At 30.4% G+C, this 24,871-nt stretch overlaps 2 protein-coding genes, 2 long non-coding RNA genes and 1 other non-coding gene across 9 annotated transcripts; 2 read left to right on the forward strand and 3 right to left on the reverse strand.

Annotated features, from left to right (window-relative positions):
- Positions 1–12,664: 12,664 nt before the first annotated feature.
- LOC108485561 (probable tyrosine-protein phosphatase DSP4) lies at positions 12,665–15,063 on the forward strand. Of its 5 annotated transcripts, XM_053029735.1 has the most exons (6): positions 12,665–12,889; positions 13,038–13,248; positions 13,337–13,430; positions 14,285–14,332; positions 14,429–14,472; positions 14,565–15,063. In XM_053029735.1, the coding sequence occupies exons 2-5, from the start codon at positions 13,040–13,042 to the stop codon at positions 14,432–14,434; spliced, it is 357 nt and encodes a 118-aa protein (XP_052885695.1). In that variant the 5' UTR covers positions 12,665–12,889; positions 13,038–13,039; the 3' UTR covers positions 14,435–14,472; positions 14,565–15,063. The 5 variants fall into 5 exon arrangements, with proteins under 5 accessions (XP_052885695.1, XP_052885693.1, XP_017644906.1 ...); XM_053029733.1 differs by having other exon boundaries at positions 12,665–13,248; positions 14,547–15,063; XM_017789417.2 differs by having other exon boundaries at positions 12,665–13,248.
- Positions 14,910–15,046, reverse strand: LOC128294596 (small nucleolar RNA snoR111). The gene has a single exon (XR_008284904.1). It is a non-coding gene; the product is annotated as a small nucleolar RNA snoR111 (small nucleolar RNA).
- A 622-nt stretch (positions 15,064–15,685) lies between the features above and the next one.
- Positions 15,686–16,531, reverse strand: LOC108485738 (uncharacterized). The gene is made up of 2 exons (XR_001871356.2): positions 16,356–16,531; positions 15,686–16,059 (listed from the first exon to the last, which is right to left on the reverse strand). It is a non-coding gene; the product is annotated as an uncharacterized LOC108485738 (long non-coding RNA).
- On the forward strand, positions 16,050–23,208 carry LOC128294055 (uncharacterized). The gene is made up of 2 exons (XR_008284251.1): positions 16,050–16,246; positions 22,327–23,208. It is a non-coding gene; the product is annotated as an uncharacterized LOC128294055 (long non-coding RNA).
- LOC108484630 (1-aminocyclopropane-1-carboxylate oxidase-like) lies at positions 22,873–24,344 on the reverse strand. The gene is made up of 3 exons (XM_017788486.2): positions 24,098–24,344; positions 23,768–23,994; positions 22,873–23,684 (listed from the first exon to the last, which is right to left on the reverse strand). Exons 1-3 carry the CDS (start codon positions 24,203–24,205, stop codon positions 23,060–23,062), a joined length of 960 nt encoding a protein of 319 aa, XP_017643975.1. The 5' UTR covers positions 24,206–24,344; the 3' UTR covers positions 22,873–23,059.
- Positions 24,345–24,871: the final 527 nt, after the last annotated feature.

Below are 24,871 nucleotides of genomic sequence, written 5' to 3' on the forward strand. Positions count from 1 at the left end.
ATAAAAAAGGGATTGCTGGAGGCTCCTGTTTTCATTTTCAAAATAAAAATCGACCATTTTTTAAACAAAAATGGTTTCAACAAGGGGTGTTACAGAAAAGACTTACCCTACATCATGATGTTCGCGGCATCGCAAAAACAATACTTCATATCATGATGTTGGACCAATTTATGTCAGGATGCCACAAATTGTTGGTCAAAGTTATGACAAGAGGAAAACAACGCCAAGACGAGGAGTCTGTTTGGTGCAAAAATAGGCCATTTGGTACTTGTTTCATGTAACATCCCTAACCCATCTTCGTCACTGGATTAGGGTTATGGAGCATTATCGATCAATCAAAAAACATTTATCATCATAACATTTAATAAATTAATCTCAATCAAAATCATATCAAACATATGCATTTAGTCCCCAAATCGAGCCTTCGAGGTCCTAAAAATAGCTTAAAATCAATTCGAGACTAAATCAAAATAAAACATAAGCTTTAAGAAAAAGATGCAAAAATGTGAAAGCATGGGTCACATGGCTGTGTGGCCAGGCCGTGTGATATAGCCTAAGCTATCTGACAATCAAATAAGGGACACACGGCCGTGTCCCAGCCCGTGTCCTCACCCGTGTAACTCACTAAGTAGGGTCACATGATTGTGTTGTAGGCCGTGTAACTCTCTGACTTGCCATACACAGCTGTGCCATAGGCTGTGTCGCCAAGCCGTATGATAGCCTGTGTCCTAGGCTATATGATCCCAAAAATTTTACTAAAATCAAACCATTTCAAGGCCAAACCATATCTAACCAACCATTCCATTTAACCACACATTCAAGGGATTTAAACATCATTCAGATACACCAAAACATGCCATTTCAAACATTTTAATTCATCTAACCAATATGCCACTCAAAGGCACCACAATTGTATCAAAACATCATGGATCAAACCAAGTAACATAGCTACTTTTTAATCATATAACCTAATTCAATTATCTACCAAATCATATCACAAATCATCATTTTCTAAACCATCACAAACATATCAAAAGACATTGCTTTTCAATTACCTAAAAGTGGTATAAATTACCTAACTTAACAAAGCATTACAAGTCTATTAAACCAAACATAACTTCAAAGGCATAAACATACTAAATCAATCATTTAGACATTCATTAACTACCATTACAAAAGGTCCTATACATGCCATATATAATCTTGGCCAAAATACACCAAAAGCTACCGAAATGGTTGTTGGATGGTAACAGCCCGTTTTTAATGAAATCAGAACAGTGGTTTCGAGACCACAAATCTGAGTCCCGAAGAAGAAATATTTTAATAATATTTCATGGTCTACATTATGATTGAAATATCATATGAAAATTTCGTAAAAAAAATTTATAAGTTACATGCCTAATTAGATGGAAAGGACCAAATTGCATAAAATGCAAAAGTTGAGTTCTAGTAGCTATAGGTATCAAATTGCTATGGAATTCAAAATTAGAAGTCCTTATATGGCAAATAGACCATTAAGATGAGTTATTAGATAAGTATGATGATTCATCAGTGGAAAATTAAATTAAAAAAAGAACTAAATTGGAAAATTGAAATAATAAAAGATGATATTTTAATTAAATAAGAAAATATCATCATTTTCATCATCTTTCCCAAATAAAAGGACATGGAAACCCCAGTTTGGAGAGCTTTAAGTTAGCAAGTTTATTTGGCTAAATTGAGATAGTATTCTTGTCTCGTTTTTAATAAATTTCATATTTTTTAGATCATAATAGCTTAATTTAGCTATCTCGGGGATTAATTTGTAAATTTATCAAAGTATTAGGGTTTTTCCATGGATGACTATGCATGAATTATGATGTATTATCATAGAAAATGAAAAGTTGTTGATAGAACAACAATTTTTGTAAAGGGAATATTGATGAAATTGTGATTTAGGGACTAAATTGAAAAGATGTAAAATTCATAGAAAAATTTTGTTTTTTATGAAATACATGGGCCGCAAGTGTTATATGTAAAAATTGGCTAGGCTTGGAATAAGGATTAATTACATGAATTTAATTTTCCAAGCCTAGGGACAAAATCAGAATTAATTAAAAGTATAAGGGCAAAATAGTAATTTTGCCTAAGATGTAAATTGGATTGAATTGAATATTAATTTTATTAAATTTATGTTAAATTCATCCATATAGATCCAGACAGACCAAATACGGAGTTAGATCGTGGAAAAGAAAAAGTGTCGGATTAGTAAATTTTGAGTACACGAACAATCGTCGAGGTAAGTTCGTGTAACTAAATTGTAAAATTATATGTTTGAATTGAATGTTATGTATGTGTTGTATAATTTACATGTATAAAAATCGGTAACATATTTGATAATGTCCGACAAATATTAAATCCCGCTTGAATAAATGAAATTCGATGGATACAATGTTCCCGAATTGGTTGTGGTCTTGCATATGTTGCGGACACACCATAGCTCTCAAGAGCATCTCGTTATTAGCTCTCATGAGTATCCTGATATTTGGCTCTCTCGAGTTTCCTATTATATGGTTCTTGCGAGCTTCCCTTTAATAGCTCTTCGGAGCATCCCGATTGGTTGTGATTCTGCATGTGTTGTAGACACACCGCAGCTCTTATAAGCGTCCCGATATATGGCTCTTTGTGAGCTTCCTGATTAAAGGCTCTTTGTGAGCTTCCTGTTAATGGCTCTTTGGAGCTTCCTGATATTGGCTCCCTTGAACCTTCCTGTTATTGGCTCGTATGAGCTTCTCGTTATATGGCTCGAGAGAGAGCTTCTCGTTTAAATGCTTGTATGAGCATTCCCGAATACGAATTGATGGAATAAAGTTTTGTACACCTTGTGTGTACTACCCGTGAATCCGTCAATATTTTCAATGATTCAACGGGAAAAATCTTGACATGAGAAAATATGAATACGAAATGAATTATTACCCGTATATACCTGAAATATATGGAATTGATAAATGAACATAAGATGTGGAGAGTTTATGAATATGGAATTTGATATTTGATGAAGCTGTGTGTTTAGACTATTAGCTGAATTGCTTGGATGCATTTTGTATGTTTATTTTAATGAAAATGATTGGTAAGTTAAATTTCCATTATACGAACTTACTAAGCATTAAATGCTTATTCTATTTTATTTCCTTTGTTTACAGTAAATTGAAAATGATTGGATGTAATGGCATGTATAAGCTAACTTGGCCAATGTCGATATATAAAGGTTTTGATTGTAAATAGCCATTGGAATGGCTTATGAGGAATATGTTTTGATGTGTATATATATAAGTAGATTTATCATGCTTGAAAAATGAGTTGATTATGCATATATGCATTTGTTACCTAGGTAAATATGAGTAATAAAATGATATAATGATAAATTGTCACTTGAGGTGCTTAAGAGTACATTGGTTATATGTGGCAATATGTCATGTTTAAGACATGATTTTAACATGTTTTGAGTGCTTTGATATGGTATGTAAAAGTGCAATTTGTTATGATAGGTTGATGTCAAAATTTGGGTGAGAAATATGGCTTGAAAATGGCCTTGTTTCGTCCACATGGGCAAAGACACAGGCGTGTATCTCAGTCGTGTGTGACACACGGCCTAGCACATGGGCGTATGGTTTGGCCGTGTGTCCCCTGCAACTTTAAAATTTCAAAATAGAATACTCAGAATTGATCACACGGCCTGGTACACGGGCGTGTGGCTTGGTCATGTGACCCCTGTACCTATTTAATGAAAATTATTATGTTCACACGGCCTAGTGCATAAGCGTGTGACTTGGTCGTGTAACTTAAGTCAGAGAGTTACACAGGTATGAACACGGGCTAAGACATGGCCGTGTGCCCTACTTCGGATGCCCACACAGCCTGACCACACGGGCGTTTGTCCCCTGCACCTTAGAATTTTTTTTTGAGATTTTGCGAAAAAATTTCTGAGTACCCGGTTTAGCCTTGACTTGTTTGTAATGCATATTTTGGGCCTCGAGGGCTAATTTAAGGAACAATATGATTCATTATGAATGATTTCTAATATGAATGTTAAATTTTGTGAAATATCTGTATTTGATTTTTAAATTTTGGTAATACTCCATAACCTTATTTCGGCAACGGATACGGGTTAGGGGTGTTACATGGATAGTGTGATAGGTCTCCAACAAGCTTTCAATAATCTATAAATCAAAAGAAAGTAACTACGTAGGCAACTAGTGCTTTGTAAGCTCGTATGAATTCAAACATAACTTACCATTTTATTAGCACAATCTATAGAATAAGCATAATACTATTACCAAGACCAATAGCTTAGTAAAAGCCTATTCAAGCACCATCAAACTCACAAGTTAGTAGGTTCATCCATAATACATATAAGTTCAGTTATAATATAAGTAAATTTCATAAAATACATCATTTATTCATAAAATTTTTCATAAGATCATGAGCCATTCCATTTCCTTTACTTATAGTTTCCTTTTATTTTCTTACCCGTCGAACCATCTAGAATTGCATCGGATACAGGGGAATACTCACACCCATAGTGTGCCTGTCCATATAACTGTAACCTTTCCTTTTCAATAATGTTTACATGAGCTGTGAAATGGGCCTGCTCACACAAGTTGTGGGTCGGAATGTTAGCTACACGATGTTGCTCACACGAGCTGTGGAGAATCCACAACAAATGCAGGACCTCAACCATCGATAGGACATTCAAGACTAGCATCCGAAACATAAAATCCTTAATTACATGTATTCGTATCCTAAGAATTCCTAAGGTTCAAACGGGACTCATTAGCTGGTAATTATTCATACATTGATACACATACGATTTCAAATCCGTTTATATTAAAACAACATATAAAATAATCAATTTAGCTAACATTAATACGATCATAGTTTATACAAACTTACATCGATAACTAGGGTTGTAGAAGTAGAATCCGAAACTAATCTGAAGCTTTAGTTTTTTCTCGATTTAAGTCCTATTGTTGTTTATCTTGATCTAAATAGATAATTTCATTCAATTAAGTACTTCTAATATTCAATTTAATCTATAATTCATATTTATGTAAAATTATAAAATTACCCCTAACATTTTAACTTTTCATAATTTAATCCTTAAGCTCATAAATTGAAATTTAACCATTTTAATTCCCCATGCAAGCTAACTGAATTTCTTAAGGACTCATACCAACCCACCTAAATCATTATTTCATAATTTTGCCACGAAGTTTTACTATTTTCACAAATAAATCCCTAAATGCAATTTCATAAAAAATCACTTAACAAAACATATTTATTTTACAACCAAGATTAATAATCTAGCAAATAAATTCAAAATCTATTCAAAAACAACCATCGTAAGTCCCTCAACCTTTAACAGTTTCACAAATTAACCCCGAGCTAGCTAGATTAAGCTAAAACGAACTTAAAAACATTAAAATCATTAAAATAGGGACACAAAATCATACCATGCAAGAAGAAATTCAAACCGAAGCTCTCTCCCCTTCAATGGCCAAATTTCTGTTCAAAAATAAGAAAAAAGGAAGAAGATGATAGCTTGTTTTATCACTTAATTACTTAATCTTTTAACATAATTATCATATTATCAAATTAACATTTTTAAAACTATTAAAATTTCATTAAAACCTATCTATGCACATCCACTAACTTTAAACATGGTATATTTACCACTCAAGTCCATTAAATTTCATTTTCATAGCCATTTAGCCCTTTTAACTAATAGAATTCACCTTTTATACCTTTTACAATTTAGTCCTTTTTACCTAATTAACCATTTAAACATTAAAATTTCTTAACAAAAATATAATATGTCCTTAATATAATATCGTACACATTAAATAAATATTAAAAATGGTAACTCACTCTTCGAAATTGTGGTCTCGAAACTACTATTTCTGACACCACTGAAAACGGGATATTACATTTCAACTCCACCTTTCAAATAAATCAAAAAAAAATTCACTTAACACCCTTCATACCTGTTCAAAACATACCAAATTCAAAAAAAATCATATTATATAAACATCCTCCTATGCATCTAAACCAATATGCTACATTTGGTGCCAATTCATCTCAACTTACTTATACCATTACAAGTCATTCCACCATTTATAACCTAAAGGCAATTCATGCTCAATTATATATCTTTAAGTTCCAAACATACATAACACAACATATTACCAAAATATGCATATATATATGTACACAACTTGACATATACATCACAAATTCATTATTAACTATGGATTCAAACCAAACTTAACATTATAAAGTAGCATAACAATTCCTTGTACATGCCACATATAACTGAGCTCAAATGATCAAAAGACTACCCAAATCGAGAGATGGATAGTGTGAACTTCAAGGTGATCCGATCAACATCCTCCGAAATCAACAAACTAAATAAAAAAGAAGATGCATAACATGATATTTCTTTAACATCCTTAAGCACTTTTTTACAAATTCACAAAACAACCACAAGTTAGTACATTAGCATAATAAGATCAAAGTGCTCAAATCATATATATATATATATATATATATATATATATATATACACACACCACCATACAATTAGTTCTATGTTATTCCAACTTACATATTTTTATAATCATATCAACTAATTTCATAATCGATCTTACCAACCATTTCCCTTCCTTTCGCATGTAGAGTTATAGAAAACTAATTTCGGAAGCACGGAATCAATTTTCTCAAACAAGCTGTACATTTTGGGTCTGCCCATACAAGTTGTGTCGAAACCATTTTTTTGAAAAACAGGGATCGACTTTGGTTTTAGAAATAAAAAAATGGGATTCGCCACAAATCTTTTTTATTTAGGTGTGATTGGTTCACCTTGTAAAATAGTTGCTTTAATAAAATGCTTGATTTGTTAAAACAACGACTTGTGGTCCACGAAATTTAAAAAGATGGGTTCGGGATTCAGTTACGTACGAGGAAGGATTAGCACCCTCGTAACGCCCAAAATTGGTACCTAGTTGATTAATTAGTGTCTTATGTCAAAAATTTGAAAACTTGAAAGACTTTAAAATACGATCCCTCTTTTTTGTAAAAAAAACTCGAATGTTAAAGACCTTCTCATCTCGAGGTAATGAAATGTCGCATCCAATAAGTTAGGACACGACATCTCGAACTTTTGAGAATGAGCTTGCCTTTTATTTAAAATTCATGTATTTTAACCCCTTTTTTAAAAGGATATTCGGTTATTTAGGGTAAACGAGAAAAATCGAAACCCAGTAAGTTAGGGCATGTTTTCTCAAATTTCTAAATACTGAATATTGCATTTGTTTGCAAAAATCTTATCTCGAGATAACAAGATGTTATATATAGTAAGTTAGGACACAACACCTCGTATCTCTGAGAATAAGCATTTTATTCAAAACTCGTGTTGCGATTTTAAAAGAATATGCCGTTATTTAGGTTAAACGAAAAAAATCAAAACCCAATAAGTTAGGGCACGATTTTCTCGAATTTCTCAATATTGAATGTTGCTTCTATGAAAGAATTATTTTTGTCGGGTAAATGTTGATATAACATAAATTCATAATAAAATAATGAATAATGAACAAACAAATAAAAATTTCAAAAGATGAACGCATAATAAGAATAATGAGAACAAAAATGGAGAAATAAAACGAACAAGCAATGTAAAGGAAAAATAAAAGGTTAATAATAATAATAATAATAATAATAATAATAATAATAGTTAAGCGAGGAATAATAATAGTACATTAATAAGATGAATAATATAATAATAGTGATAGTATTAAAAAATAATACTAATAATAGTAATAAATATAATGGTAATAATAATTAATGTTAATACTAATAACAAACGTAATAGTAGAATATTATGATAACAATAGTTATAATAATAATAACAATATTTTATATAAGATAATAATAGTAGATAGAAAATGGTAGTAATAATAATACCTTAATAAGAATAATAGTAGTAATAATAAAAATAATAGTAGTAATAATAATTACAAAATGATAATGAACATAAAATGATAATAATACTAATGTTAACAGTAATAAAAAAAATAATAATAATAATAATAATAATTGATAAGAATTAACTTGAAAATAAAATAGCAAAATAGTGAAAAAGGACTAAATTGGGCTTTAAAACAGAAGTTTCGGGGCAAATCTGAAATAAGATGAAAATGGAAGGTCCATATTGCAATGCACGAAAGAAGTGGGGGGCCAAAAGTGCAATATTCCCTCCCTTCTGAAACACGCAGCATAAAGGAGGACCAAAATGAACCCCAAAATAAATTACAGGGCACATTTAAAAAAACCCAAAGAATTTGATTTTAAAACAATAAAAAGGCGGAAGGGCTAAAAGTGCAATAAGTCCTTCCATTAAAAACACGCGAATCTTCAACTGGAGCTGGTCGGATCCGGTCGGATAGGGGAAAAACGACGTCGTTTTGGGCGTTTAAGGTCAGTCCCAAAACGACGTCGTTTTGATGGCCTATATAAGTCAGAATTTTTTTTAAAAATTTCATTTTCTCTCTTCTCTCTTTTTAAAAAAAAAAAAAAACTCTCTCAAGTTCTCTCCTCCCCTCCGATCTCAGGCCAGGGATCCGACCCAGGTCAGGCCAACTGCCGCCATGGGTTCCGCCATCGCCGTCACCTGCCACCGCATGTTGTGGCCGGAATTCCAGAAAAGGTATATTTTTTATTACTTTTTTATATTTTTATATTTAGACTATATACATAGTCTCTTTTTTAAAAAAATGAAACAAAAAGAAAAGTAAATTTTTTTTTAATATAAACAGTTATTTAAAAAACAAAGAAAAAAACAAATTTTGCACCTTTCAAACTCTTTTTCCTTTGCTCTGCTTCGCTATTGTTTTCTTAATGTACTTGAATCCCTTTTTTTGTATTCAATAAATGTCTAGTAAACATTACAAAGGCTTTTTGATGGCTTTTATAGCCATTTTTTTACATGATTATTTTATTGTTTGCTGTCTCTTCCTCTTTAAATCCTTGCAGCTGCAAGTGGCGGTGGATGTAACAAGGCGTTGGCAGCAGAGGCGGTAGCCAGGCTCTGACAGTGGCTAGGGTAGGCTGCGGCGCCACTTGGGTTAGAGGGGCTAGGGTTTATTTTTTGTGTTAAGGTTTTGGGCTAGTTTAGTGAGCTTGGGGTTTTTTAGTGGGTCTGGGTGGCTTTAGGTTATTTGGGATTGGATGATTGGTTGGGGTTTTGAGGCCCGGGCTATTTGGGTCTTCTACAAGTTGTAGGTCGGGATTATTCATATAAGTGTTATTTGATACTGCTTATACAAGTTGTAAAGTATCCAGAACATATGTTAGATCTCATCCATCGATTTGGGTCTACTCGTACAAGCTGTAGATCGGGATTATTATACAGAATTTATTAGATGTTGCTCCTACAAGCTATAGAGAATCCACAAAAAATGCCAGATCTCAGTCATAGATAAAGAAGTCTCTGACCAGCACCCGAATTCCTTTTTAACCCCTAATGGCTTATCATTCGTACCCTAATAGTTTACTAGGTTCACTCGAGCATTAATACAATATTCGTACCATTTCATTCACTATAACATCATCATATACATTCAATCCAATCTTATACAAATTTCATATAAATTCTATATCTCATATTAGTTCGCATTTCTCACATACATCATACTTTACGATTTAGTCCTTTCGATGCCAAAAATCATTGTTTTCTTAACAATTCAACTAGAAAGCGAATTAATATAGTATAAACTTAACAAGAATTAAAACAGTAACTTTCATATGAACTCACCTAGAAAAAACAACAACAAATAAGATGTCAGGGACTAATTTACAATTTTTCCTTTTCACGATTATCCTCTGGCTGGTTTAAATCTCGATCTATATGATAATTCAACATAATTTATCAATATCAAATACTTAACTTCATCCTATAATGTGCATATGACAGTTTAAATTTTATTTTAAAAATTCCCTAAAGTTTTGAATTTTGTTCAATTTAGTCCCTAAAACTGAAATTGTTATAACTTTCAAATTTGAGATTTAGTTTTGAAACCGATCTCAATTTCATCCTTCTACAACCCTATATTATTTATTATTACAGAAATTTCATACCAATTTTGAAATATTTACACTCAAGTCTCTATGTTCAAAACCAATAATTTTTACTTTACAACTTAGTCCTTTTTCATATCTAAACATCAAATTTAACCAAATAATATAAATTTCATCAAGCATTCATCAATGGAAACATTTAGAAACTTTAATAGTTTTGAAAAATAATACATAGGTTAACTAAATCAAGCTCTCCTAATTTCAAAAACATAAAAATCAAAAGAAAAAGACTTAATTGAACTAACCAATTTTATTGCCAAAGTTGAAACCCTTAAAGTCGTTCCTCTTCTTCTTCCTTCAGATTTCGGTTTATGAAAGAAAGAAAAGAAAATGGCATTCTCTTCTCTTTTTTTTTATGTTTTTATTATTTTTATTCATATTATAATATTTTAATTATAAAATTTACATTTTTAACTAAAATCTTACCAAACCGTGCACTAATATATAAAATGGCTTATTTTCCATTTTGGACCATGGTTTAATGACCACTTAGTTCTATAGCAGTTAAAAATCTATAGTAATTGACTTTTTATCACTTTTACAATTTAGTCATTATTCCTTAATTAACTATTCAATTGATAAAATTAAAGGATCACACTTTAATTAAACTTTATACTAACCTCCTAAGTATTGAATAATACTATTTACAAACTCAAATATAAAAAATGGGGTTTTAAAATCATCGTTTCCAGTACCACTGAAAATCGGATTGTTATAGCTCTCCCTCTTAGGAAATTTCGTCCTCAAATTTTTTTTATTAATTTGGTCATTCCAAAAAAAAATATTAATCAAATTGGTTACTCCACCATTAAATGGTAATTGAGGGCTAACCATGCATTTCACCCCATAATAATATGTGGAAATGCGTCGTTAGTCTTTCTGTTGCCATTTAACAATAGAATGACTAATTTAATTAATTTCTTTTTTAGAGTGACCAAATTAATAAATAAAAAAATTAAATGACCGATGACTCTTTAGTTAGCTTATTTTGAAGTCAAAAAATTTGTTTAATATAATAATTAAATATCCAATAATAAATGTATATATTTTAAATTAAATTACAGGATATATGAATTTCTAATTTAGATTTTATTTAAGTTTTAGTTTTCATCAAGAGTGGACTTGTACATATTTATATTCCTTTAATTCTGAATGTATATTGGTTATCAACCATTTATATTTTATAATAATTAATTTTGACTATAAATATTAGTATATATATTATTTGTATTTGTAATTATTATTATATTTATGAGTAAAAATATTATGGAGGCCCTTTATTAAGTGTCGATTTCATTTTGCTTCATTTACTAAAAAATAAGTAAATTAGTCTTTGTACATTAGATTAAAGAGTAAATTTGTCATTTTTGCTAAAAATTTCATTCATTTCTACTATTAAAAACTAGCACGGGTAACAGAACAACCAAACTATGGCGTGTAATGTATACCTCATGCTAATATATAGGAACCAATTTTTAATAGTAGAAATGGATAAAATTTTTAACAGAAGACTAATTTACTTTTTGATCTAACACATAGAGATTAATTTATCTATTTTTTTAAATAAAAGAATCAAAATGCAATTCAATTCCTAAAAAAGCAACTCCATAATACTTATATGACCACAATGTAAAATGTTTATCCAATGACGTACCTAATAAATAATTGTTACAGTTATTTTTCAATCAAATTGATTCGCGTCACAGTACAAGCTGTCTTGTAATCCAAAATTTTATAAATAATTAAAAGATCTCGACTTTTTATAAAAATGGCCCAAACATTTTGATTATTTATGAAAATAACTCAGTTTAAAAATTATGTACGTAAATGATTTGTTTTGAACAATAAACGTTGGTGATGTCATTGCTACTGGCGTCACCACCTCCAACTTTTTTTAAAAAATATTTTTTTGGGTGCCACTGTTGTCATTGACGCACCGAGACGAAGTATAATTATATAAAACGTTTAGGGATCTATTAAAGCAATTACCATTTTAGATTGGGTGAAAAAAGCGGTGGCGCCATTCTTCTTGTGGCACCAATTTTTATTTTCATTTTAGGTTTATCCCATTTTGAAATTAAATTTAAATAACCCTTAAAAAATATAAACATAATAAAGATAAACCCTTTTCAAATTTTATTATTATTTTTAATTAATAAACTTAAAAACTATATAAAATTTAAATTACTCAAATATATTCCTCAAAAATTTCCTCAAGTTTTAAATAAAAATTTTTACATGAGAAAAATTATTGAAGGATATATTTGGATAATTTAAATAAAATTTTTTTATAGATTTTAAGTTTATTTATTTTATACAATTTCACAATTTAAATAGACTAGACGTTAAGTCTCTAAATATTTTATATAATTATATTTTAATTTGGTGCCGCTAATGGCAATGGCGGTACCAAATTTTATATTTTTAAAATTGTAGTTGGTGACATCATCAATGTTTACTTATCAAAATAGATCATTTAGGTTCATAATTTCCAAAGTGAGTAATTTTCATAAATAATCAAAATTTTTAGATATTTTTATAAAAAGCCAAGAACCCCAATGAAACGAGTTGATCTGAAGATGTGAAGTTCAAATCGGATCCATAAACTAATTTCTGTATTGGATTTAATTTTGGTTTAGAAAAACAAAATGCTGAATATAATTTTATTTTAACTGAATCAAATCAACTTGTCCACTAAAAGAATTTCATGAACAATAAGGTAAGATCCTTGGCAGATTCTGTGTTTAAATGCCTCTTCTCGTTTTTGGATAAGCAATTCCCTTTCTTCTCTCCCCTAAACATCCCTCGCCAACTTTTCGCTTTTTTGTTTCGTCTTCTGCCATTCAAACATTTTTGGCGCAAAAAAGACATGACAGTCGGTGCATTTGAGGAAGACATTTGCACCCCGATCAAGGTCTCGCCACCGCCGGATGTAGGAGGCGATAGCGCCACCGACGGGGAAGAGCTATTCGTGCCCCCTTTGAATTTCGCCATGGTCGATGATGGCGTTTTCAGGTCTGGTTTCCCTGATTCCGCCAATTTTAGCTTCCTCAGATCTCTTGGGCTCCGCTCAATCATGTGAGTTTCATATAAATCTTCACTTTCCTGTCTTCCAGAATTACACCAAACCTTGATTTTATTTTGCCTTTTTTTTTTTTTTTTGTAGATATCTGTGCCCCGAGCCTTATCCAGAGACCAATAACGAGTTTTTGAAGGTTAATGGAATCCGGCTTTTCCAATTTAATATCGAAAGATGCAAGGTATGATACCTTTTTTCTTTTCTGGACTTGATTCTTTCATCGAACTATTGATTACAAGTTATATCTTAAATTACCAATTCCATTCATATGCACAGATTTTGTGATCCCTGAACTGTGACCAAGCATGCAGTCCTTAATTGTTTCTGTTATAGGGGGTGCTTTTCTTTTGTTTTCCTGTAATATAAGTTTATATGACCCTTTGGAAAAACCAAATTAATGAGAGAGAAAGCTGCAATTGGAATTGCATCTTTATCAGCTATTTGTTGTACTTCCAGTTGATCTCCTTTTTACTACCTGTTGGTGGTTTTCGAGATGTGTTTTTCCTGAAAGTTAAGGTTTGGTCTGTTGGTGGTTTGATGATGGGTATTAGCTTATTACGTGCAAGGCAAGAAACTTATTCCCTTTTGGGCATCCCTATCTAGGATTATGGACAAATTGCTTTTTTTCAAGCTGTTGCTAGCATACATTTTGTAATTGATTTGCCATTATGCACAATGATTAAGGACAAGGTCGCCCCAAGCCTAGAAAAAGAGTTGTTTCATATTGGCTAGTATAATCCAATTGATGCAATCCTCAAGAAAAGGGTTGTTTTGTATTGGCTAGTATAATCCAATTGATGCAATCCCTGACTTAATGTTTCATATTGGCCTCTTGTTTCATGAACTTAAACCTAGAAAAGGGTTACTTCGACCTTGTAGGGCAAGAAGATTACGTTGTAAGGCACTTGGGTTGGGTTCAATTCCAAGCAACTCACATCATGCATTCCCTACTTAATGTTGGTATCGCCCAAACATCTTCTGCAATATTTGTGATAAAAGCAGAATCTTGAAACTGATTGTTAATACTTTGGACAGGAACCCTTTGTGAACATTCCAGAGGAAACAATCCGGGAAGCATTGAATGTAGTTCTTGGTTTTATAATACTTTGTTATTTGCAACCTTAATGGTTTCCTTATGTGTCATCTGCTTATATTTGGCCTCGTCTTTTTCCATGACAGATGTAAATAACCACCCACTACTAATCCATTGCAGACGAGGAAAGGTAATTTAATCCTTAGAATATTTCCAACTTCGCAATATTCAGCGTACGTTTTCAACACCAACTTATTTGTTTAGCAACATGATGCCATGCAGCACCGTACCGGTTGTCTTGTGGGATGCTTAAGAAAAATGCAGAGATGGTACCTCTCGTCCATTTTTGACGAATACCAGCGGTTCGCCGGTGCCAAAGCAAGAGTGTCTGACCAAAGGTTCATTGAGAGGTTCGATGTTTCATCTTCAAAGAGATAGCATAGCCAAACCAACCGGTTTAAACAACTTGATATATATGTATGCCTTTTTTACGATACTTTTTGAAGCATGCCATGGATGGATTAACTTTCTTTAATAAAAGAATTTTCAACGGATTCAAAAACAAAAATTGAAGAAAAACCCAGAGAGGAAGAAAAGGAAAAAAGGGATTAAAACTTAAAAAAGGAAGTGTGGACGAGCAACAATCAGACCGTCAATGGAGGAAAAATGACGACTGAAACGATATCTCGGCCATTGATTTTTATATACCTCAACGTTCTTCGTTATGAACAGACAGACCTCGTATACTGCCTCCTCACACTTTTTAACCGAACAGAGGTTTCCTTCGAAAATGAAAAGAAAAATATAAAAAGCAAAGCAATTCAACAGAGCAAGGAACAGTAAGAACACCCAATAAGCAGACAGAAGAACAATTTAGGAAAGCAAAGCGGCGTTGGCTTTCATTTGATGGGATTTTATAGAGCAGGAACCCTAGACTTCAGTCATGGTATCAACTTTTTTAATGGGCTATTACAGTTTGGGCATAAGGGTTATCTGATTGAGTGGCAAATGGATTATGGGCTTTCAATTACCACAAATTGGGATTTCTTGTTACGGGATAAATTTTAAAATTATACGTGATTTTAAGTATGAAATTTAATGTGATATGTAATTTTTTATTGGTGTAATTATACAGTCAACCCTTTTATAATAGTTTTATTTATTTGTCTAGATTTTACCTATTATTTATAGAGAAATGATCGTTGTAAGCTTACCATAAAATTTATATAGTGAATTGCCAAGTGAAAATTATGTTAAATGAGGAAGAAAGTGAAAATTAAATCAACAAAACTAAAAGACGATAATAGGTGTATGAATTATAAAGTGAATTTCTTTTATGTATGTTTTATTTTACATTCTTTCACGTTATTAATTATAAAGTTCATAAATTTAACAAATTCTACTTTATAACTAATTTAATAATGTACTTTGTAACTATAAATGTTGTTGTTACAAGTGGAAAATAGTTATAGAAAGTTCAAATAAAACATATAATTAATTCTACTAAAAACTTGGATATCATTATTTTGAAATTCCTCATTGAGTTAGTCAAATCCCTTTGTTGGACCAATTTTCTTTGCCTAGCCCACTAATCAAACCCATTAACCACTAGCCCAATCCTATAACCCAAAACAGCCCAAAACCAAAACAAAATTTCCCTCAATACCCCAATCCCCACATCGTACGTGCTTCCACCATCCACCGTACCTCCGAAACGTGCGCTACCAGCAGTCCCTTTTTGGCGCGCCTCATGCTTCCGAGATATCCGCAACAACACCTGTAACAGAAAGTAGATAACAACCAATAGAAGAGTTTATTTATTTTTCTAGGCTATAAAAGCCATTCTAAACATTGCAAACAGGGTCTTTTTTTTTTTTTTTTTTTGCTCATTATATAAGTACACTAGCAGAAATTATAGAGGAAAAATGGGAAGTAAATCAAAAATCTAGTCTCAGGATTGAAAGGTGATTTTTCATTCTTCTTCATGTAACTTTTTTTATTTGTATTTTTTTTTCTTTTTTTTATTTTGTTTATAGACTGATTTTAAGTAAAAAGAAAGAAAGGAGGGCTTACCCGGTCTTGATCCGTGAACCGGCGATGGGGTGGAGGTGCGTGGCACCGATGATCCTCCAGGGTGGCGCAAGCTAGGTTGAATCCCTAGCAAAAATGGAGAGGGAGCAGGGAAGAAGAAGCACTCTGCTTCTTTTTTGAAAAACACTAGAAATAAAAGATAAAATGGGTTCTTAAAAATGGCAGATGCCATTCAATAGCTTTTAAAGTAGTGGGGCCCACGCATTTTGCCCTAAGGGTCAATTTTCGTATTAAGTCCCCGTGCATTTTCTTGCTGCCCAAATCTGCTTCACTTTTATTTTTGAATTTCATCTAGCAATTTTGTGCAGCTTTTAATTTGGTCCATATTAAATGCTAGGTTCAGGAATTTGGATAAATTACATTTTTAAACCCCCTTGTTCCACGCGCGCTCTAATGCGATCCTCTCTTCCCCTTTTATTTATGTTTTACCCCAGAACTTCCGTTGTGATTCCAATTAAGCCCTATTTTATTTATTTTAAACACTTTTATCACAAAATTAATTTTTTTTGGTACTATTATTATTAATCTATTATTGCTATTTTATTTATTTATTTTTGTTATTTATTATATTATTTTTTTCCACTATTATTTATTATACTTATTATATCATTTTCGTTATTTTTTTATTTTCATTTAATTTAGTCAATTTGAGTTATGTTTCACATTATTATATTATTTATTTATTTATATATTTGTTATATGATTAATATATATATGTATATATATTTTTAAAGTAAAACTAATTATTTTATGTATAAATTATCATTACATTTATTACATTATTTGTTATATTATTTTTGCTTTTACTCATAATCATTTTTCTGTACTATTTATGTTAATTTTGTTTTATATATATATATATATATATATATATATATTATTAAAAGTTATCAATTTTAAATATAGTTTATTATACTTATTATACTTTATTTATTACGTTTTATTTTTTTTAACCTTTGGTACTATTATTTTATTATTATTTATAATTTTATATGTATATATCTTTCGCTAAAGTTTTTTGTAATTATTAATAGACCTACTATATTATTATTTTTATATACCATAGTTTTTTTATCGAATATTTTTTATACTAAATTATTATTATCTATTATTTTTGCTTTCACTAATTCACATTGTTATTTTAACTTTATTATTATCACTATATATATATACATCATCATTCGACATATTATTTTCACTTCTATTATGCATTTTCGTATCGTTAATATCTTTATTACTATTGTGATAATTATTATTGATTTTCCTTATATTTACTATATTCTAGGTATTAATATATACTTTGTCAAGTTTATTATTATCTCGCTACTTATCGCATGTTATCATTTTTTTTTTGTTGAGTTTCAACCGCCCCAAATTCATTTTATTCAAAGATTTATCCTCGATTGTTTTCAAAATAAAGGCAATATTCGATATTTAGGATTCTCGGGAGGATTGTGCCCTAACTTATTGGGTTCCAAGTTTCCTCGTTGAACCTAAATAATTGGGTACCCTTCTTAAATCTAATTGTATGAGGTTCAAATAAAAACCTATTCTTAAAATTTGGGACGTTGCACCCTAACTTACTGGGTGTGGCATCGCGTTATGTTGAGGATAGTGATTTCCAAAATCAAGGCAACCTTCGGTATTTGAGAGTTCTGAGAGATTGAGCTCTAACTTACTGAGTTCTAATTTTTCATGAGCCTCGAAGGACCGAATATCCTTCTCTTGAACCTTCATACATTAATTTTAAAAATCGAAGACCAACTTAGTCTCGAAGGTCTGAAATGTTGGACCCTAACTTACTGGGTATGGCATTCTCTCCTTTGAAATGAGTCGGTCTTTACATTTTATTCGAATAATTCTGATCTTCTTTCAAATAAAAGGATCGTACTCTAAAATCTTTTCAAACTTCGACATCAAGACATCAACTAATCAATTAGGTACCAATTTTTGGGCGTTACGAGGATGCTAATTCTTCCTCGTACGTAACTGACTCCCGAGCCCATTTTCTCAAACTTAGCAGACAAAAAAGAATTATTGTTTTAATAGGCCCAAATGTTTTATTAAAACAATTGATTTTAAGGTAACCCAATCTCACCTTGAAAAAGATTGATGGTTACTCCATTTACATTTTTAAAGTCGATCCACGTTTTTCAAAACTTAAAAATGGTTTCGGCACCCTTCATAAAATTCCTCATAAATTTTAAAATTCTTTATTTTTAGAATTTTGAAAATATTAATACAAATAAAATTTCTTTTTCAAATCCTCTTCAAAGTTTAAATTTAAAAAAAATAAAAAAACCCTTTTGCTTGCTTAAGTTTTGATGAAACTATACCAACCCTCCTAATTTAAATAAAAATCCATTAGTTAGTCATTATTTTATATTTTATATTATTTTAAATTTAATAATTTTAAAGTAAAAATATTTTTCGATTAATATATAAATTTATTCTAATAAAACTACAATGAATGATTTTATATTTTTTGTCTTCTCTTTTATTTTTATACTTGTTAAATATTTTAAACTTAATTTAAAATTAAATTTAATTCAAATTATGTATATTAAATTTGATTATGATACATTTTTTATTTCCCTTCCCCATCTATTTGCTTTTATATTTTAATCAAATTCTTTTTATTAAAGCCTTCTAAACAATAATAATTAATTAATTATAAATAAAAATAATATAATCGAGTTAGTCAACTTGATGAATCTTATTTTATCATCTAAACAATGATAATTAATTGATTAATTATAAATATAAATAATGATAATCGGGTTAGTTGATTTGACGAATTCTATTTTATCATCTTATTTCAATTTGAAATTTTTGAATCAAGTCGAGTGAAATGAGACTTGAGACGAATAAATTTGTTCGAAATATATTTTTAAAAATTGGCTATATATCTTATTGACAATATGACTAAATTCTAAGTTAAGAAATCTAAAATACCACGTATATCTAAAAGCTCTTCTAAAACAAAATAAGTGAAAAAATATAATTAGCATGATAAACTTAATTTGATAATTTACTTGTTTAAGTCATTTATTTATCATTTTGGAATTTTTAAAAATATAATTTAGTATTTTTATATTTTTAAAGATTTTAGTTATTTATTTATTTTAAATATATTTATAAAATTTTGGAAAAAATATTCTATATTTATTTTGAATTTGTGAAGATTATTTTATATTTTTGTAATTTTTTAAAGGAAACAATTTGCTCATTTTCAAACTATTAAGGATCCAAGGGGTATTTACATAAATTTATCAAGTTGTAAAATTTAACTCGACTCGAACTTGAAAAATTGATTTATTTATTAGAGTTTAATCGAAAAAATTAATTTTTTAATCGAATTGGATTTTCCTCAACTGTAAATGTTGATGTGAATTTTAAGAATTCTTAGAACCGTTAAAATTCTCTATTAAGTTTAGGATCATTACAATTTCATTTTTTGTTACATATACCAAGTAAATTTTTTTATTTCAAAATATCACATTAACAAATTTAATAGAAGAATTTTAAAGGTATTAATAAATTGAAAATAAAAGTATGAAAATTAAATTCTAAATATCTGAAGGGTATAAGAACTTTGAGCCTATTGTAACATTTAAAATTTTATTTAATAAGTTAACAAAAAATAAATAATTAACCCAACGCAAGAGAATTATACTAATATAATTGGAGTTAAATATAATAAAATAAATAGAAAATACAAGATAAATAGTAACAAGGAATTGCTTTATTATTATTATTATTATTATTATTATTATTATTATTATTATTATCATCATCTAAAATTTACTTAATAAATACATATCAAGAGTTTATGTGATTTTCTTTAAATTTAGGAGGATAATTGATTTTTAATTATAGAAAATAAGTGTATTTTAAACCAAATTTAAGGAGTAAGTGTGTTTTTACCTTAAATATAATTGTTTGGTTAGATATTAGAGATATTAAAAGTTCTGTGTTGGAAGGAAAAAGGATTTTGTATAGAGACGGCAATAGAGCGGGGTAGGAGTAGGTATTACTAAATCAATCATTGCTTCACAATTGCCATGCTCTCTTTCACTAACCTGCTCTATTCCACTATGGATCCACTTCAGTTTAATTTTTCTATGTATCCTTAAATTCTCAATATTTTAAAAGTCAAATAAATATTTAAAATAATTCTTCAAAAAATATTTAAGCATAAAATAAATTGATTTTTATAATATGTTATAATATTTTTACCTTTCTAGTAGTTATATATATACAAAGATAAAATGATAATTTCATAAAGTGAAGCGAGGTGGGGTGGAACAAGCAATTTCTATAGCCACTCCATATCCACAGTTCGAAAGAAAAAAATCCTCTTTATCTAGAGTGGTTTGAAAGGGTAGTTTGGATTTTGCCATCCTTATTTTTGTAGTTCATGTAGTTTCGAACATTTTTGTTCTTTTTAAAGAATGATTTATAAAAATTGAATAAAAGTTAAAATTTTATATGTTCAATAAATCTGTGCAATTCAAAATTTTCACGTAAATTTTAAGATTTAATCAAATAAATCTTAGATTAAATATTTATATTACATATTACGAGTTTGATAAAGTCGATGTCATCTATCAATCAAGCCTTTTTTTAACTATATTTTTATGTAAAATTTAAAAATATATTATACATATGATAAGATTTAGACTCAAAACTAAACTATATAATAACATCTACATTTTAGACTAAATTATGTTTAGCTTTTATGGTAATTTTATAAATTTATTACATAATTAATTTCAGCAGTGTACCATAATCATAATATAGGCTATTTTACTCATCTAATCTAAAAAAAATTAATATTTACAAAAATGACTCTAGTTAAAAAAATTCACCCAAATGACTTGAAATGAACGGTAAATTTTGGTTATGGGAACTAGATGGCTGGCACTATTATTTTTTTCTATTAAAAAAATAATTCTTGGGGTTTTGGACATTAGATGATCGACACCCATACATATTTTTTTCAAATTTTTTTGTAGTCTTTGACACTTGATGGTTAACACCCTTTATCTAATTAAAAAAAAAATTAGGGGTGTGGTGCTGGCCAACAAATGGCCAAAATCACTCAACAAAAGAGATTGGGAAAACAAGGAAGGGTTATGTTGCAATATTCCCAATCTCTTTTTTTGGGTGATTTTGGCCATTTGTTGGTAGGCACCACACCCCAAAAAAATTATTTTTTTAATCAGATAAAGGGGTGCCAGCCATCAATGTGCCAGCATCCAAAAAAATTTTTTTTTTTGAAAAAAGACATATAAGTGCCAGCCATCTAGTGTCTAAAACCCCAAAATTTATTTTTTTAATAGAAAAAATTAGTGGTTCAGGCCATTTGGGTGAATGTTTTTGAACTAGAATCATTTTTGTAAATATTATTATTTTAGGTGAAATGGCAAAAATAGCCCATAATATAGTGGTATAATACGTGCTTGTTTGGTTGGCCTATAATGCAGATGTTGGGCTTCTAGATTCTATCTCGCCCCAGGTAGAGAAACAATGATAGACAAAACAACAAAACAAAACATGATGATTATGTTGTTTTTAGTTAAAAGTTATAATTCTTCAAAAATTTGCCCCAATCATGATGCCCTTTTACTTTAAACAAAAACAGAATTATGCCTTCTTTTAGGAATAGGTTTGTAAATGAATTTTAAATTATGATTTATTTATAGAGTGATTATATTTTTAAAAGTAGTAGGAGTTGAAATCATAAAATGTGTATGTCTTGTAATAATAATATCTACCATAAATTGGTATAATTTTAGACTAATGGAAACGTGTAGGTAGGTTATTGTGACATGTTAATCTAATGCTAAAAAAGCATTATTTCGATGAAGGAAATATAATATATCTACTTCAATTTACAGCCCTTTACATTGATATCAACTAAACTGTCTTATTATGTCACTTTTGCTAGGTGAATCATCGATGTTAGGAGGAAAAGCGTGATAATTAGATTGTTGCACAAGGATTGGTTGGCAACGAAAATGATCGATTCACCTTAATCAATGAGAAGGGCGACCGAAGTTGGAGAGGAGAGGAAAGGAAGGATGAAGATAGTGGGCTGCCTTTTCCTCTCATTAGGCTCCGGGCCGGCTTTATATAGGTTAATTGTCCCTGTTTTACGGTGTCACGTATTGAGTTGATATTCACGAGTCACGACATCATCTCTTAAGCAAGTTGCAGAAGATTTCCATTAAGAATCTCAAGTGAGGAATTGTATATGACAGCGAACTGTTCTCCTCTGTCAGCGAGGTGTAACAGGAGGGAAATAATTGGGTTTGTTGGACTCGGTACCTGCAAGAATTGGTTGAATCAACCTGTTGATTAAAATACTCAACCAGGACCTTTCGTCCAATTTTTTTTAATATTTGTTTTTGGATACTTTGATGCATTTAGTTAAACTAAGTTAAATGGGGGAATTGCAGTAGTTAGTTATTGCTACTTACGGTCTGTAAAACGATTTCAGGGAAATTTATTAGTATCATATATATAAACCACTATCAGGGTTCCTAGTGGAACTCCTAGTAGCTTAGTCAAACTACAAAGTTCCCATAATATAACAGGATGGATCCATCAGAGCATTTATCAGACTTAGTTTATCAACAAAAACAAACTATATATTAAACCCATTGATCTAAATGGGTGGTTCAAACAGTTGCAATAGGACCCAAGCTAACGATGGATTCCATGGTCTTCATGGCTTCGAACCTCGGCTCCTTGTCTTCGAACTTCAGGGCGGGGTAGACCTTCATGTAGTCCTCGAACACGAATTTCGGGTACGCAATGGGTTTCTCAGCTTCTTTGTCCACCAAAGCAGGTGCTGGATATATAACAGCATCACTTCCAGGGTTGTAAAAGGAAGCAATGGACATTCGGGTCCCATCTGTTTGAGCCAGCACACGGTGCATCACACTCTTGTACTTGCCATTGGTGATCACCTCAAGTTGGTCACCAAGGTTGATGACAATGGAGTGTTTCAATGGAGGGACATCAATCCATTGGTCATCCTTGAGGAGTTGAAGCCCACTGACTTTGTCATCTTGGAAGAGTAATATGATTCCACCAGCATCAGTGTGAGCCCTTAGCCCCTTGATTAGGTCGGGTTTAGGGCATGGAGGGTAGTTGCTGACTTTGGTACCAAAAGTTGGCCCTTTGGAACCATAAAACACTTTCTTCAGGTAACCCTGTTCCAACCCAAGATTCTCACACAGTATGTCCAAAAGTTTCTCAGCCAGCTTCTCCAACTCCACTGCAAATTGCTTCATCACCTTCCTGGTATCAAAGCAATTTCAGTACTTGAAAAACATAAAAAGTGAAGAAAAAAAAAAAGAGTAGAGTCAGTAACTTTGACTGACCTGTAATCATATTCAAGATCAGGAATTTCATAAAGGTTTGATTCAGGCAAGTGGCGCAAGAAGAAAGTGCTTTCCCAATCCATGTCAGTGATCTCAGATTGAACAACTTCAAGACCTTTACTTGTCACCATTTCTTTGAACCTATCCTCCATGCACTTTTTGTAATGCTCCTTTGTCAGTTTCTCCACAGTGTCCATCAGTTCATGAGATATTCCATGGTTCGTCAGCTTTTCAAAGGAAAAAAAAAAAAAAAAAACAAATACAGTAAAATTTCAGAGAAGCATTATTGACAACAACTAATGAACTGATAATCCAAGTTTCATTTAGTACCTCAAAGAAACCCCAATTCTCACAAGCATCTTTGATCATGTCCATGGTGGCTCCTCTCTCCTCACCATTGATTTTGGACAAGTCAATAACAGGGAAAGCTACCTCCATTTTTGTTTTCTCTTTCAACAATTCCACTATTAGGCTATAGTGAGCAGTAATATGTTTGTGTTTGGTCTCAAGGTGTGTGAAATGGGATTATGGGAAGGTGCAATTTATAGGCACAAAGTGAGGGGCAAAACAGGGGAATAAATAAAGCTAAGAAATGAAACAGTGATACATCACATTGGGTGTAATTACTGCATTTATTATTGGATAATATTTTGTTACTTTCATCTTCACCATGCGAATTATTATTATTATTATTATTATTATTATTATTATTATTATTACTACTACTTAAGCTTGTTGTTGTAAAGAGGTTTATAATTTTTAAATCTCGAAATTGAATATTATAAATAAATATAATTAAATAAAAATTAATTTCATCACGATTTAATGTCACTCTAAAATATTAAAGGTTTCAAAGTAAAATATTATATTATTTATAAATTATTTAATATATATCATTTTATATAAACAAAAATTACATTACAATAAAAAATAAAACTCAATTATTCAAACCTAAATTACACTAATTTTATAATTATATTAGTGACAAATATATGACGAAAAAATGAAACAAGTAGGAAAATAGCAGAAAATACACGTAATAATGGGAATAACATCAATCACAGATAAGAAAATTTATTATCAATGTAAGTTAATTTTTAAATA

The sequence above is a fragment of the Gossypium arboreum genome, chromosome 6 (genome assembly GCF_025698485.1).
Source record: "Gossypium arboreum isolate Shixiya-1 chromosome 6, ASM2569848v2, whole genome shotgun sequence".
Taxonomy (NCBI): domain Eukaryota; kingdom Viridiplantae; phylum Streptophyta; class Magnoliopsida; order Malvales; family Malvaceae; genus Gossypium; species Gossypium arboreum.

Coding starts and splice junctions, on each gene's coding strand:
- LOC108484630 (XM_017788486.2), bottom strand. CDS start 24,205: ATGGAGGTAGCTTTCCCTGTTATTGACTTGTCCAAAATCAATGGTGAG. Junction 23,995..24,097: donor AGAATTGGGGTTTCTTTGAG/GTACTAAATGAA, acceptor TCCTTTGAAAAG/CTGACGAACCATGGAATATC. Junction 23,685..23,767: donor GATCTTGAATATGATTACAG/GTCAGTCAAAGT, acceptor CTTTGATACCAG/GAAGGTGATGAAGCAATTTG.
- LOC108485561 (XM_053029733.1), top strand. CDS start 12,878: ATGAACAATAAGGTAAGATCCTTGGCAGATTCTGTGTTTAAATGCCTC. Junction 13,249..13,336: donor CTTGGGCTCCGCTCAATCAT/GTGAGTTTCATA, acceptor TTTTTTTTGTAG/ATATCTGTGCCCCGAGCCTT. Junction 13,431..14,284: donor TTAATATCGAAAGATGCAAG/GTATGATACCTT, acceptor TACTTTGGACAG/GAACCCTTTGTGAACATTCC.